This window comes from Spinacia oleracea, chromosome 2 (genome assembly GCF_020520425.1).
Source record: "Spinacia oleracea cultivar Varoflay chromosome 2, BTI_SOV_V1, whole genome shotgun sequence".
Taxonomy (NCBI): domain Eukaryota; kingdom Viridiplantae; phylum Streptophyta; class Magnoliopsida; order Caryophyllales; family Amaranthaceae; genus Spinacia; species Spinacia oleracea.
Window position 1 is genome coordinate 61319604 of NC_079488.1, and position 13537 is coordinate 61333140.

The 13537-nt window shown below is 33.0% G+C and overlaps 1 protein-coding gene and 1 long non-coding RNA gene across 2 annotated transcripts; both read right to left on the reverse strand.

The window, feature by feature from the left end:
- Positions 1-1941: 1941 nt before the first annotated feature.
- Positions 1942-8392, reverse strand: LOC130467878 (uncharacterized). Its single transcript, XR_008927862.1, has 5 exons — positions 7895-8392; positions 7653-7713; positions 4477-4534; positions 4294-4392; positions 1942-2173 (listed from the first exon to the last, which is right to left on the reverse strand). It is a non-coding gene; the product is annotated as an uncharacterized lncRNA (long non-coding RNA).
- A 234-nt stretch (positions 8393-8626) lies between these two features.
- LOC110787138 (zinc finger BED domain-containing protein RICESLEEPER 2-like) lies at positions 8627-10543 on the reverse strand. The gene is made up of 4 exons (XM_056835957.1): positions 10129-10543; positions 9868-9996; positions 9074-9813; positions 8627-8992 (listed from the first exon to the last, which is right to left on the reverse strand). Exons 1-4 carry the CDS (start codon positions 10541-10543, stop codon positions 8627-8629), a joined length of 1650 nt encoding a protein of 549 aa, XP_056691935.1.
- Positions 10544-13537: the final 2994 nt, after the last annotated feature.

Genomic DNA, 13537 nt, shown 5'->3' on the forward strand with positions numbered 1-13537 from the left:
GCTCATCACATTGCCAAGTTGAATACAACTTTGACTAATATGTTAAATTTGAATCTTTGGATTGACAATAAACGTTTCAAGGGGTCAATCATCACGTAGATCATTTTGTTTCTTAAGTATGGAGTATTTCTATATGTTTTGGGTAATCTTGTAGGAGCGAAGGAATTACCAGTTGGAAAACGTCATTTCTATATCTCTTTTTCTTCAGGAAATAAATTACCGCTATTTTGTTATATATGTAAAGGCGTTATATACTCTTATGTTTTCATATTTTAATTGTTTCTTTGTATCTTTCTTATGCATCATGCCTTTAACATATTGCTTGTATATATTGAGAAATTATTAAAATTAAGGCAATATAATGGAAGGATATGACATGGTTTTCTCTTGATTGTGTTTGCTTATTAACCAGTTTGTATATCAATATCTTTGAAGTTAAAGGATGAACATTTCATGACCTACTACGTACATAGTATTTTGTTGTTGTAAATGCAATTTTATTTAGTTGTTTTTAGCACAATCTCAAATATTCAAAAGGTAATACACTTTTGCTTTCACACAATCACCGATTAATATGAAGTCGAGTTCACTCCGTCTATTAGGCATAATATACATTGTTAATACTCTTCTTCATAAAAGAAATTCATCGTTTTCTTCGACAGGCATCCGCGCGCGATAGCGCACGGTCCAATTCCTAGTTAAATCAAATGCAACAACAAATCAAAACCTTAAATAATATAGACTTATGAATATTTAGCTTGTACCATGGTACATGCTTATGAATTTTTAGCTCCTTCCATGGTACATTCTTAAAATGCATAAGTCAATACCATGGTCGAAGATAAAAACTCATAAGTTTGTACCATGGTACAAGCTTAAAATTCATAAGCTTGTACCATGGTACAAGCTAAAAATTCATAAGCATGTACCATGGTACAAGCTAAAAATGCATAAGTTTCTAAAAAAATTCCTGACATAAAAAAACCCTCTTGGGAAGACTCGACCATTTTGTCGCCGACGACGTGATGGTTGCGGTGGTGGCCGGAGGTAGTAGCTGGCGATGGTGGCAGGAGGTGGTGGCGGCAGTGGTGGTTAGATTTGGGGTGGGAAGGTAAGAGGGTAAATGAGGAGGGTATATGGATAAATGAATGGGGCGGTTTTGAGTATATGAGGCGGTACATAGTAAGCCCCAAAAAGAAATTATATTATATAGATAATGACTATGATAACTATAGAGAATTATTGTTTATATATGACTTTTTCATAGCCTTAAATATATAACATGAGAAAGTTGCACAACTTTCACTTCGTCTATCATTCTTTTATGTTTTTGTTTGTTTATTTAGGACCTTTTATAGCCATAAATATATTACATGAGAAAGTTACACAACTTTCACTTGGTATATTGTTATCATTCTTTTATGTTTGTATATATATATATATATATATATATATATATATATATATATATATATATATATTGATAAAATTACGGTACAAAATGAACAAAGAATAAAAAAAAACGAAGTATCATATTCGATAGTACTTCGTATCACTAGAGGAAAAAACCTTATAAGTTGCTCTTAAAAGTGGCTTATAAGGTGCCCTTCGTAAGTGCCACCAATAGGGGGGTCACTTTTGTAAAATTATCAAAAGTTGCCCTTAACAAGGGCAACTTATAATCTTATAAGGTGCCCTTGTTTGCAACAAGAGCACCTTATGTGAAACTTATAAGGTGCCCTTATTGCAACAAGGGCACCTTATAAGCTGCACATAAGTTGCCCTTGTTGCAAACAAGGGCACCTTATAAGCTGCACATAAGTTGCTCTTGTTGCAAACAAGGGCAACTTTTGAGTTTTTTTTTTAAAAAAAAAAAAAAATCTGCAATATAATTTCTGATTTTGCAATATAATTTCTGTTTCATCAAACATCAGCTTGACATTCTCAAAAATGATATAAATTTCAAATTTCCAATAATATTAACGAAATAATTCAAATGTAATTAATTAAATCGATAAATAACAAAATAATGTAAGAGTCACGAATAACTACATGTCTGCTCTATTTATTACACTGAAGGTAGTTCACAATCGTTGAAGTAAATAGCCCACTTGTCTCGAACTTCATCCAACTCCTTTTTGGTAAAGGGCCCCTCCCTTGGAGTTTTGAAAACCTTTAAAAGAACACCGTACATGCAAACCAATAAATTAAATTATGTTTCATATGCGAAAACAAAAATTATATTGGTCGCGAAAACAATTATATTGGCCAAAAATGACATTTTTGAACCCAACTACCAACATACGAACCTCTTTCCACATTCTAACCCTTTTTCATGATTTATATGATTAGTCAGATGATTATAAGACTCATTTCAAGTTCGTTATGCATGCCTATTGGTCATTTGGGTCGATATAGGTCATTTATGGCCAAAAATGGCATTTTCGATCCCAACTACGAACAAACGAACTTATATCCACATTCTAAACCTTTTTCATGATTTAGATGATTAGTTATATGATTATAAGACTCATTTCAAATTCGTTATGCACGCCTATGGTTTAGAATAGGTCATTTATGGCCAAAAATGGCATTTTCGATCCCAACTACCAACAAACGAACCTATTTCCATATTCTAAACGTTTTTCATGATTCATATGATTAGTTATATGATTATAAGACTCATTTCAAGTTCGTTATGCACGTCTATGGTTCATTTGGGTCGATATAGGTCATTTATGGTCAAAAATGGCATTTTCTATCCCAACTACCAACAAACGAAACCTATTTCTATATTCTAAACGTTTTTCATTATTCATATGATTAGTTATAAGATTATAAGACTCATTTCAAGTTTGATATGCACGCTTATGGTTCATTTGGGTCGATATAGGTCATTTTTGGCCAAAAATGGCATTTTCGATCCCAACTGCCAACAAACAAACCTATTTCCATATTCTAAATGTTTTTCATGATTCATATGATTAGTTATATGATTATAAGACTCATTTCAAGTTCGTTATGCACGTCTATGGTTCTTTGGGTCTATATAGGTCAATTATGGTCAAAAATGACATTTTCGATCCCAATTACTAACAAACAAACCTATATCCATATTCTAAATGTTTTTCATGATTCTTATGATTAATTATATTATTATAAGACTCATTTCAACTTCGTGATGCACGCCTAAGGGTCATTTGGGTCGATATAGGTAATTTTTGGCCAAAAATGGCATTTTCGATCCCAACTACCAACAAACGAACCTATTTCGATATTCTAAACGTTTTACATTATTCATATGATTAGTTATATGATTATAAGACTCATTTCATGATATTTATGAACGTCTATTGGTCATTTGGGTCGATATAGGTCATTTTTGGCTAAAAATGGCATTTTCGATCCCAACTACTAACAAATGAACCTAAGGAAACTTTCTAAATATTTTTCATGATTCATATGATTAGTTATATGATTATAAGACTCATTTCAAGTTCTTTATGGACACATAAGGCTCATTTGGGACAATATAGGCCATTTATGGCCAAAAATGGCATTTTCGATCCCAACTACCAACAAACGAACCTATTTCACTATTCTAAACGTTTTTCATGATTCATATGATTAGTTATATGATTATAAGACTCATTTCAAGTTCGTTATGCACGTCTATGGTTCATTTGGGTCGATATAGGTCATTTATGGTCAAAAATGGCATTTTCGATCCCAACTACCAACAAACGAACCTATTTCTATATTCTAAACGTTTTTCATGATTCATATGATTAGTTATATGATTATAAGACTCATTTCAAGTTTGTCATGCACGCCTATGGTTCATTTGGGTCGATATAGGTCATTTTTGGCCAAAAATGGCATTTTCGATCCCAACTACCAACAAACGAACCTATTTCGATATTCTAAATGTTTTTCATTATTCATATGATTAGTTATATGATTATAAGACTCATTTCATGATATTTATGAACGTCTATGGGTCATTTGGGTCGATATAGGTCATTTATGACCAAAAATGGCATTTTCGATCTCAACTACTAACAAATGAACCTAAGGACACTTTCTAAATCTTTTTCATGATTCATATGATTAGTTATATGTTTATAAGACTCATTTCAAGTTCTTTATGCACACATAAGGCTCATTTGGGACGATATAGGTTATATTTGGTCCAAAATGGCATTTTCGACGGTTCATGCCAATTATAGGCGAATAGTTTTTTTAACTAATTTCTAGCCTAATAATACATCATAAATAAGCTATTTTATGTACCTTTTCCGGATCTTGAACTTCCTTGCAACTTTTGAATATGTCATGCATGAATTTTATCACGTAAGAGCCACACTCGACCCTACCCTCTTGTTGGGCGCACTAGATTAAAGACAACATATATTAGATAATAGGAAATGTAATTGTTTTGGCCGTACAATAAGTAGTGAACAAGTTATTATTTACCTTAACTGATTTCCATTGAGGAAGTGCCCTTTTTTTGACATTCATTTTCATCAACACTCTGCAATTCCATAATTCATTGGAAGTTAATTAACATTAAATGCTTGAATGTAAAATATGATTGCAAGTTTTATTTGATTGCAAGTCCCAAGCATATATTCCCGAGCGCAAGACATGATTAGCAGCTGAATAGATCAGAAACTGACCTGTTCAGCTGCTGCTGATCTGCAGTGGAACAGATCAGTTTCTGATCTGTTCAGCTGCTGATCTGCTGCTGCTGATCTGCAGCGGAACAGATCGGTTGACCATCATATTATCCTTCAGTTGAAAATCCGGAACAGTCAACAGATCAGTTGACCATCATATTATCCTTCAGCGGAACAGGCTTTGGCTGAGACTGAAGTAAGCTTGAAATTCATAACTATAACCCGGAGGAAGAACTAGAGAAACAAGCACATGAATTTGAAGCTGATATGGAAGCCCTTGTTCATGCTAAACTGGAAAAAGAACAAGGAGCATCAAAAGCCAAAGAAACTGTTTCCGAATTTAGTGCTACCATAAATGAGCTCAAAACCCACATCAAAAACTGGAGAAAGAACTCAAAAAGCAGTATGAAGAGTCTTCTGATAATTTGGCTTCAGTAAAGGAACTTGAAGCTCATGTCCAAAACCTTGAGGAAGATCTGAAGTCTGAACCTTGAGCATGAGAAGGAACATGCAGTTACAAGTCTGAAGTTTGAAGGGGAAGAACTAAAATTTCAGTGTGACAACTTGAAGCATTCTTTATATGAGGATGAGTTGGAGAAAGAGAAACTAAGGACACAACTGTTCCAACTCAAAGCTTATCTAAAGAAGAAGGATGAAGCGATTGTGAGTATTGAGAAGAAGTTCAAAGAGAGTAGTGGACGAGCTGTAGTTCAAGACAAACCCAAAGCTACTAGCTTCTAAAAATACAAAATCTGAACGGTGTCCGAAAGAGGTAGGTTCTAAAGAAGTAACCACGTTGAAGGAAAGAATAAAATTTCTTGAGGTAAAAACTCTTTGATGTATCTATTGTAAGTCTGTAACTATAATTTTGATATCATGATTTTCAATCTTATTTCATGTTATTGACATCTTTTTGAAATGACAGGAGCAAGTTAAGTTGAAGGAAGTTCTAACCTTTGTTCATTTTATGATTCAGGAAAAGGTTTCCGCTGAGACTTTCAAGTTCTAACAATTAGGCACAGGTATAAGAAGTGACCTGACAGGCATGAACGATGAAACAAGATTGGCATGCTTGCAGACTGATTTAGAACAACAAATTCTTTTGCTGGTGGCACTAATGTCTGCATTTTAGGTAGTAGAGACGGGATAGCAGCAGCTGAGGCTGCTGAAGAAGAGGATCAGGCATAGGATGTCCAAGCTACAGTTTCATCTATCAGATTGTCAATATCTATTGTGTGTTTGCTGTTGGTTTACTATGTATCTGATTATATTAAACAGTTTGACTAAATTATTACATTAATTAGATGGTAGCCACTTGGTTATTCCTTTTTTTTTTCTTCAATACTACAGAACCATGAAAAACATGACCCTATTGTTTTAGCACTTCTATTGTTCTGCCTTTGTTTTTCTTTTCATTTTCTCTTAGTTCATGTCTAGAATAATAATGTTCCTGTGATGGGGGGAAAGCCCCTTCCATTTGTGTTGTTTTATAGTGTTTACTCGCAATTTTTCTATTATCTGTCATGTCACTTGTATGCCTGTTCCCCCCTCTGTCTGAATTTTTATTTTCTAACAGGATATCTACGTTAAGAAGGTTCTAACTTCACAAGGGTTTTAAACTGGTAACCTTTAACTGTTTTGTTTTTTTATGGATTGGTCTAGTGGCTTGGAGCTCTGATATCTCAGTGATGTCAACTTCTGCAGTGAAATACTGAAATGGACTGTATATCTTTACTTTTAGTCTTTAGACTTTACATCTTGACCTTCTCAAGCCATGTTGTTCATAGATGGACAACTGACATGGGATATGTTAGCTTAGCTCTGGAAACACGACAAAGACCTTGGGACAATAATGATTTCTTTTGCAAGTCTTACTTCTAAAAAGATATTTGGAGATTCAGAGGAAACTAGGAGAATCATATTAGATTATTAGAAGAATGTGGCAATTATGCAATTTTCTATTGAGTTAGCTCGGCATAAAGATGTTTAGAAGATTATTGTGTATCCCTTCTATACTAAACTAGATATAATATACTGTCCTTGGTGTATCCCAATACAGGCACATTGTTGGCTGGAAAATCATCTGATTGTTGAGAAATGGAATTATGTCGTTTTTCAAATCTTGCATATCTAATTCTAACTAATTTTGGGATAACTAGACTCGAAAGAAGGTTATCATCAACCAAACTTCAATGAAAAGAAGTAATACGTAGTACAATATAAAAGGAAAGAAAATAAATAAACATCTAAATGTTAAAACAACATCAATGTTACAGCTATCTTCACAACATTTTGTAATTAAAAATTTCATCTCAAAATACTTATAGAAGCATTAAAGTTTTAAACAAAGTCAGATAAGCAGGATTGTGACCAGAAAGATAACAGAAATATTCCTGTAAGTTTCAGGCTTCAGTAGATGATTAAAGAGCCAGGATGGTTAGCACTTTAGCAGAAATGAAAATAGAGGAAGCATTCACTCAGTAAAAATGGTTCATAACTAGAGAATTTAAGAGCTACAATCTGAGATGAAGAGAACAAAACAAACTAAACAACAACAGGGTATGTGGTATGATTCACGCTTTGGGTGCGAGAGGTTCCCAAGTTCAATTCTAAAATGCCCCTTACTTTCTATTTTACTGTATTTCTGTTGCAAAACAAAAAAGGTTGTATCTGATGTTGAATATGTTATCCACCAATACCGAAATATGCACACAGATAAATCTGCATAATACATCTGACAAACAGTGCCAACTTTTCGTTTGGTTTCAAGATATTGATACTTCAGACATGCATTACAAGAGTTATACATTTCTACACTAACAAAATATCATATGGAGACTGTAAAAAAGCAAATTCGTTTGCTTTGAACAACCATAACTGAAATAATATGTACTTATCATCTAAATATCGAATAGAATTAGGAAAATTCAATAAAAATTTGAAAAGAATTAGAATATAGAAGAGTAAAATTACCTGCTTCGTGAGGATGGCTAATTCGTGTTTTCTGAATACCTGAATTTGGGGAAGGAGAGAACTGATGACAAGGGAACAACCACAAACGAATTAATATGTAATTATCATCCACATAACAAAAAGAATTAGGAGAATTCAACCAAAAATTGAAAAGGATTGGGAAATTCAACCAAATTTCCAAAATAATTAGGAAAACTTAACCAAATTTCGAAAAGAATTAAAATAAAAAACAGGAAAATTACCTTCAACTTATGATGAAACAACTGCAATGGAGATTCGTGAAATTGGGTTAAGAATCTAGGATGAAAACCTGATCAACTTTTGCGCGAATTATTCACACCCTGCCCCAGAATCTCGCGCTTTGAGTTAAGCTTTTGGTATCTATGGAGGATGGAGAAAACTGATCTAAACCCTAGGTTGAGAAGACGTAAGGTATGCTAAAGAAATTGGAATATCTCTCCCTCATTTCAAAGGTATGCAACGAACTTGAAACGCATAGTCGGAGTCGGCGACAAAGTACTCGCCGAATTCATCACTGATTTGAAGAAAAACGGTGCAGAAGAAGAGTAGTGCGCGGGAGCAGCAAGAACAAAGGGGAGCATGAGCACCAGCAACAAAGGGGAAGCAGCGAGAAAACACAAAAGATGCGCTTCCAAGGAATTAGGAGGGGAGAGTTTTATTTATTTATTTTTGTTTTAATTTTTGTCACTCAAAGGATGCCCTTGTTAAATAAGGGCAACTTTTAACTAGCCACTTTTGATGTTTTTTCCCCTAGTGTATATAACATATAAGAGTGTCTGAGTGTTTCATAGCAAGCAGGCATCAAACATTTATAACATTAAAATAAAATAAAAAAAGTAAAACAAGAGAGACGACAGAAAAGAAAATAAGATTTCAATTAAAACAATTGGTTTTATAAAAATAATGATATAAATATTACTTACCATAAATAATCTGGAACACATTCAACATTTTCAGATATCAAGGTTGGAAGGCTCGGTGTCAAGTTCACAATATTCATACTCTTCTTCGTCATAACCATCCAACCAATTTTTAGATGTAACCAAAGCCTCAAGGTGTTTATCCGATAGACAACTCCTTATCTTGGTCAAGATTCGACCACCCATGCTAAACGAAGATTCTGAGGCAACGAAGGATATAGGAATGGCGAGTACATCTTTTGCCATTCGAGAAAGAATCGGATAAGAGGCAGATTGCTCTTTCCAATAATCAAGGATATCAAGTTCCTCTCCCGAAATATGTTTCCTCAATGGAACACTCAAATAGGCATCAACTTCAGATGCACCAACTCTACTTGGAGCTACCGTTGCACGAAAATTCTACAAATACAAACAAATAGTTTAGGTTCAGAAGATAAGAAAGTTATCTAAACAAAGAAAATTATTGGGAAGGGAAATGACCTTATAAATATCACCGGTCTTAAATGGTGTAGAAGAGGCAAGAGGCAAAGGAGATCTTGATATGCTTTGTAATGAAGATGAGGATGAAGCACACGGTGTTGAAGATTTCACATAAAAATTGTACATCTCAATAAATTCAGAAAGCACAATTTGTGCTTTACTATAAGCTTCATCATCAACATATAAAATAGAATACGAGTTTTTCACAGAATCAAGCTTGTAATGAGGGTCAAAAATCACACCAAATGATAAGATGACAGAATAATTGCTCCAATATTTGTCAAACTTACCTTGCATCGTACTAGCCATTATTTGTATCATAAGATCCTCATCAACATGGACATCATGTAATAGCTTTTCAATACTCAAAATATTACCAAAATAATGGTTTGCAGTAGGATAATCAGAACCAGAAAACAGCTTTGTGATAAGATAAAAATGCTCAAAAAAGTTAGACATTGACTGAATATGTTGCCATTCAAGAGACGAAAGATAAAACTCATAACTACTATCTCTTTTAGCAAACATATCAATATCTTCTTTAGCTAACAATTCTCTTTCAAGCATTAAAAAGGTAGAATTCCACCGAGTGGACACATCTTTTTTTAACTTTAATTTTAAATCCGAATTAGTAGCCACTACACATTGCTTAAATTTGATTTTTCGACCTTCAGTAAGTGTAATGTACTTAACACCCTCACGAACCTTCACAATACAACCATTTATAACTCTCAAACCCTCTTGCACAATAATATTCAAAATATGTGCACAACATCGAATATGAAACTATCTACCATCCAAAGGTAAAGGAGAACAAGCATTCAAATCACACTCTAATCTTGCAGCAAACACATCCATATTAGTTGCATTATCTACCGTAATTGTAAAAACTTTCTTTTCAATACCCCACTCTCTAATCAAAGCTTGTACAAACTCATAAATACCATTCCCAGTATGAGAGGATTCGAAATGTTGAAAGTATAAAATTTTTAAACGTAATTTTCAGCTATTGTCTATATAATGGGCTGTAAGGACCAAATATGAATTCACGGTACTTGCACTCCACATATCAGAAGTGAGACATATTCTAGAAGTTGACGCACCTAAAGTATCAAACAATTGTTTCTTTAAACCATTATACTCACACATGCAACACTTAGTCATGGTATTTCTACAAACAGTTTTGACCTTTGGATTCAGATAATCATGCAATCTTCTAGTTCTAGGATGTTCAGCCATACACAAAGGATATCCATGACATAATATTGATTGAGAAAACAATTTTAGATATGTTTTTTGATCAAAATTAGTACCAGCAAGCCCATTTGGATTATTAGACATGCACTCTAAATAAGAAGGGCACTTTAGATAATGTCTCTTAGCATTAGAAGTCCCCATGATACTATCATAAACAAACTTGTGTGTTTTACAGTACTTACAGTGCACCTCATAACCTCCTGATAATGTCATGAAAGTGAAGTGTTCCCATACCGCAGAAGTGCGCCTGCCGCCTACCCTTTTTAGATAATGTGTCTTGTTTAGTAAAAGTTCGCTTTCGTTTTGGAGATGCAATGCGATTACTTGTAGACATCAATAACGCTTCATTATCATCAATTCCTTCAATTAAAAAACAATTTATCACATAAACATAATACATAAAAAAGTTATAAACTTCTAAGAAAATATAAACATTACCTATCTCATATTCATTATCAAATTCTGACGGTACTTCTTAATTGTCCATGGTGACAACAGGAAATTAGGAGAGAATAGAGTGATCTCCTCTGTTTCACAAAAGAAGAATAAATTATGCATACCAAATAATGATTAAGAGTTGCTAAAAACAAAGCATCAATAATAAAGGAATAAACTTGACATCTTATACATTCGGTTTTAATAAACTGGATATCAATTTATGAAACTGAACAAAAAAAGGACAGATAGCAGGTAGCCTCATAAACTTAACTAATACAGAATAACGGAGCATTTTTCCACTCTCTTTATATTACAAAAATGTTAGTCCAGAAAATCGTAACAAGAGACTTTCATTCTCCTCCCCCAAACAATTTGAACAAGTTCAACACTTCGGATTTTTAATCGACAACCAGATCAACTAGATCAACTAGACTGACCCCTGAAATATACTTTTCAAACATTCTATCAATTCCCTGGAAACATATAAGAGTGTCTGAGACTCTGAGTGTCTGATAACAAGCAGGCATCAAACATCAAAAATTCTCTTAAAAACTACCCACCAATACTTCTCCAGAGTTTAAGTGTTTATAATTCAACACTAGAGAAAAACTTAATAATAATGTAGGCATTTAAAGTATGATTATCACTCACACATAAAACACTTTCACGTTTTCATTGACAAAGACAAGCATGTATGTAATGAGATTCAATTGGAGGTGGCATTTTCTATATTTTTAGAATTAAATCTACTTTCATGTCGAAATATAGCACCAGATATATTCCTTTAACATTAATGAGAGCATATAAAAATCAACATCGCTGTCCACAGTTCCACCCGTACGTGTTCTAGCCTATTGACAAGGATACATAATCATAAATTTTCCCATAAACAAATCCCATCTCTAAATTTAGAGACCTTAAGAACAACTGAACAATCATTATGATCTATGAATCATAAATTCACAATATAAACATAATTCAGCATCAAAGTGACACATTCTTACAAAAACCCTTGAAATTCACAGGCATAATTCCGCACACACACAAAGAAATTTTAATTATGTGAATATAACAGATCTACAATAAAATTAATAAAACTCTAAAGATAGGATAAGATGTATACGAAATTACCTCAAGAACAAAGAAATCGTACTCCAAATCTTGAGCTTCTTCTAGATCAGAAAATACCACATCCTTAAAGTTTTTCTTGTTGATTATTGAGCGGGGGTTTCTTGTTGAAGAAGAACGTAACCGTGTGAGAGCAAACGAGTTGTGAAGGGACCGAAGTGATCGGGGGTCTGATTGTATTTCTTGTTGAGAGTTGAAATCCTAGAGGGAGAGGCGGAGAACCCGGAGAGGAAGAGGCAAGAAGATTAGGGTTCTGATTGATGAAGTTGTGAATGCGAGATATTTATATTAAGGGTTTGTTGGATTATTTTTGGGCTAGAAAGTTGGGCTTTGTATCTTTTATTCAAATGGATTTTATGACTAATTTAATTAGTGTTTTATTTTTTTAAGCTAATTTTATTATTTTAGTTGATGTTTTTTAATTAGTGTTTTATTAGTTGATGTTAATATTATTATTGTTATTATTAATATACTATTGTTATTATTATTAAAAGTAAGTCCACATAAGAAACATACTTGTGTTGTATAATTAAAAAATACATATTACTTATAATTACCTAACGCATTTACGATGTGATTGAGATTGAGAGTATATGTAGTGCAAAGTCGTTATAATGTGATTATGTTTAACTTATTCCGATAGGAGTGTCTCTTAATGCCTTCTTTTTTCTTCTTGAGTTGTTTAAACTAATTTTAATATGACTTTGTTTGAACTAATTGTCTAATTTGTTGTTAATTGAACTAGTAAATCGAGTAATTGAACATGCTATAAACTATCTGAATCGTTGTTTGAACTTCATATAACAATTTATCAATACTTAAGTATAGTCCTATTAGAGTTATATAATTATAGTCTTCTCTTATCGAGTTATGTGGTTTTAATTGTATATAGTTACATAGTTATAGTCATAACCGAACTGAATATGACGTCAATCGAACTTAACCTGTATCCAAATGGTAAACAACTTTAATGACCCGGATCAACTTTGGTTATAGGCACATAGAGTTTTTTAATTATTTACAAGTCATAAGCCGTTTTGTCGTAGTTATTTGCTTGTAAGATTTATCACTTATAATTATATATATAACTTGAGTTACTCTGTAGTTAACTAGTGTTAGTAACCTATATTTAACTAGTCTAACTAGTCGTCCACACTCATAGACATAACAAAACTTATAATATCATAATTTGGATTTAATATGTTTCGATATATATATATATATATTCATACTTAATATAAAATCGTACAAGATATATGTCTTTCGCCAATAATAATTAGTGAGTTTCAAATGATAATGAAAGTTTAGGAGTTTAGCATTTTGGATGAGATGAAATGTAGGAATTGAATCTAACATCCTAACTGGCAGCCTTTCTCTTTGTCTGCGGGACCTATGTCAATGTGCTCAACAACGAGAAAAAATGTTACACTATCACACAGGAAACTCGCATTGGCTCGAGACCCACTCACTTACCCCTAATTCCAAAAATGAAATTCGAGTTGCGGAAGTAAATGTTTTTCACTTTCACATTTTGAGATGACCAAATCGATCATTGGTTTGTAATCCATATGCACTTTATATATGTGTCGACTTGACAAAAACAAACGATTATTTGGTCTATATATTTTTTGACTCTAAAAT

Excerpts from the sequence above, each read along its gene's own strand:
- LOC110787138 (XM_056835957.1), bottom strand. The coding sequence starts at position 10,543 with ATGACATTATCAGGAGGTTATGAGGTGCACTGTAAGTACTGTAAAACA. Across the intron at positions 9,997-10,128 it reads TTCTGATATGTGGAGTGCAA|CTTTGATTAGAGAGTGGGGT; the intron begins GTACCGTGAATT and ends AGTTTGTACAAG. Across the intron at positions 8,993-9,073 it reads AGACCGGTGATATTTATAAG|AATTTTCGTGCAACGGTAGC; the intron begins GTCATTTCCCTT and ends TTGTATTTGTAG.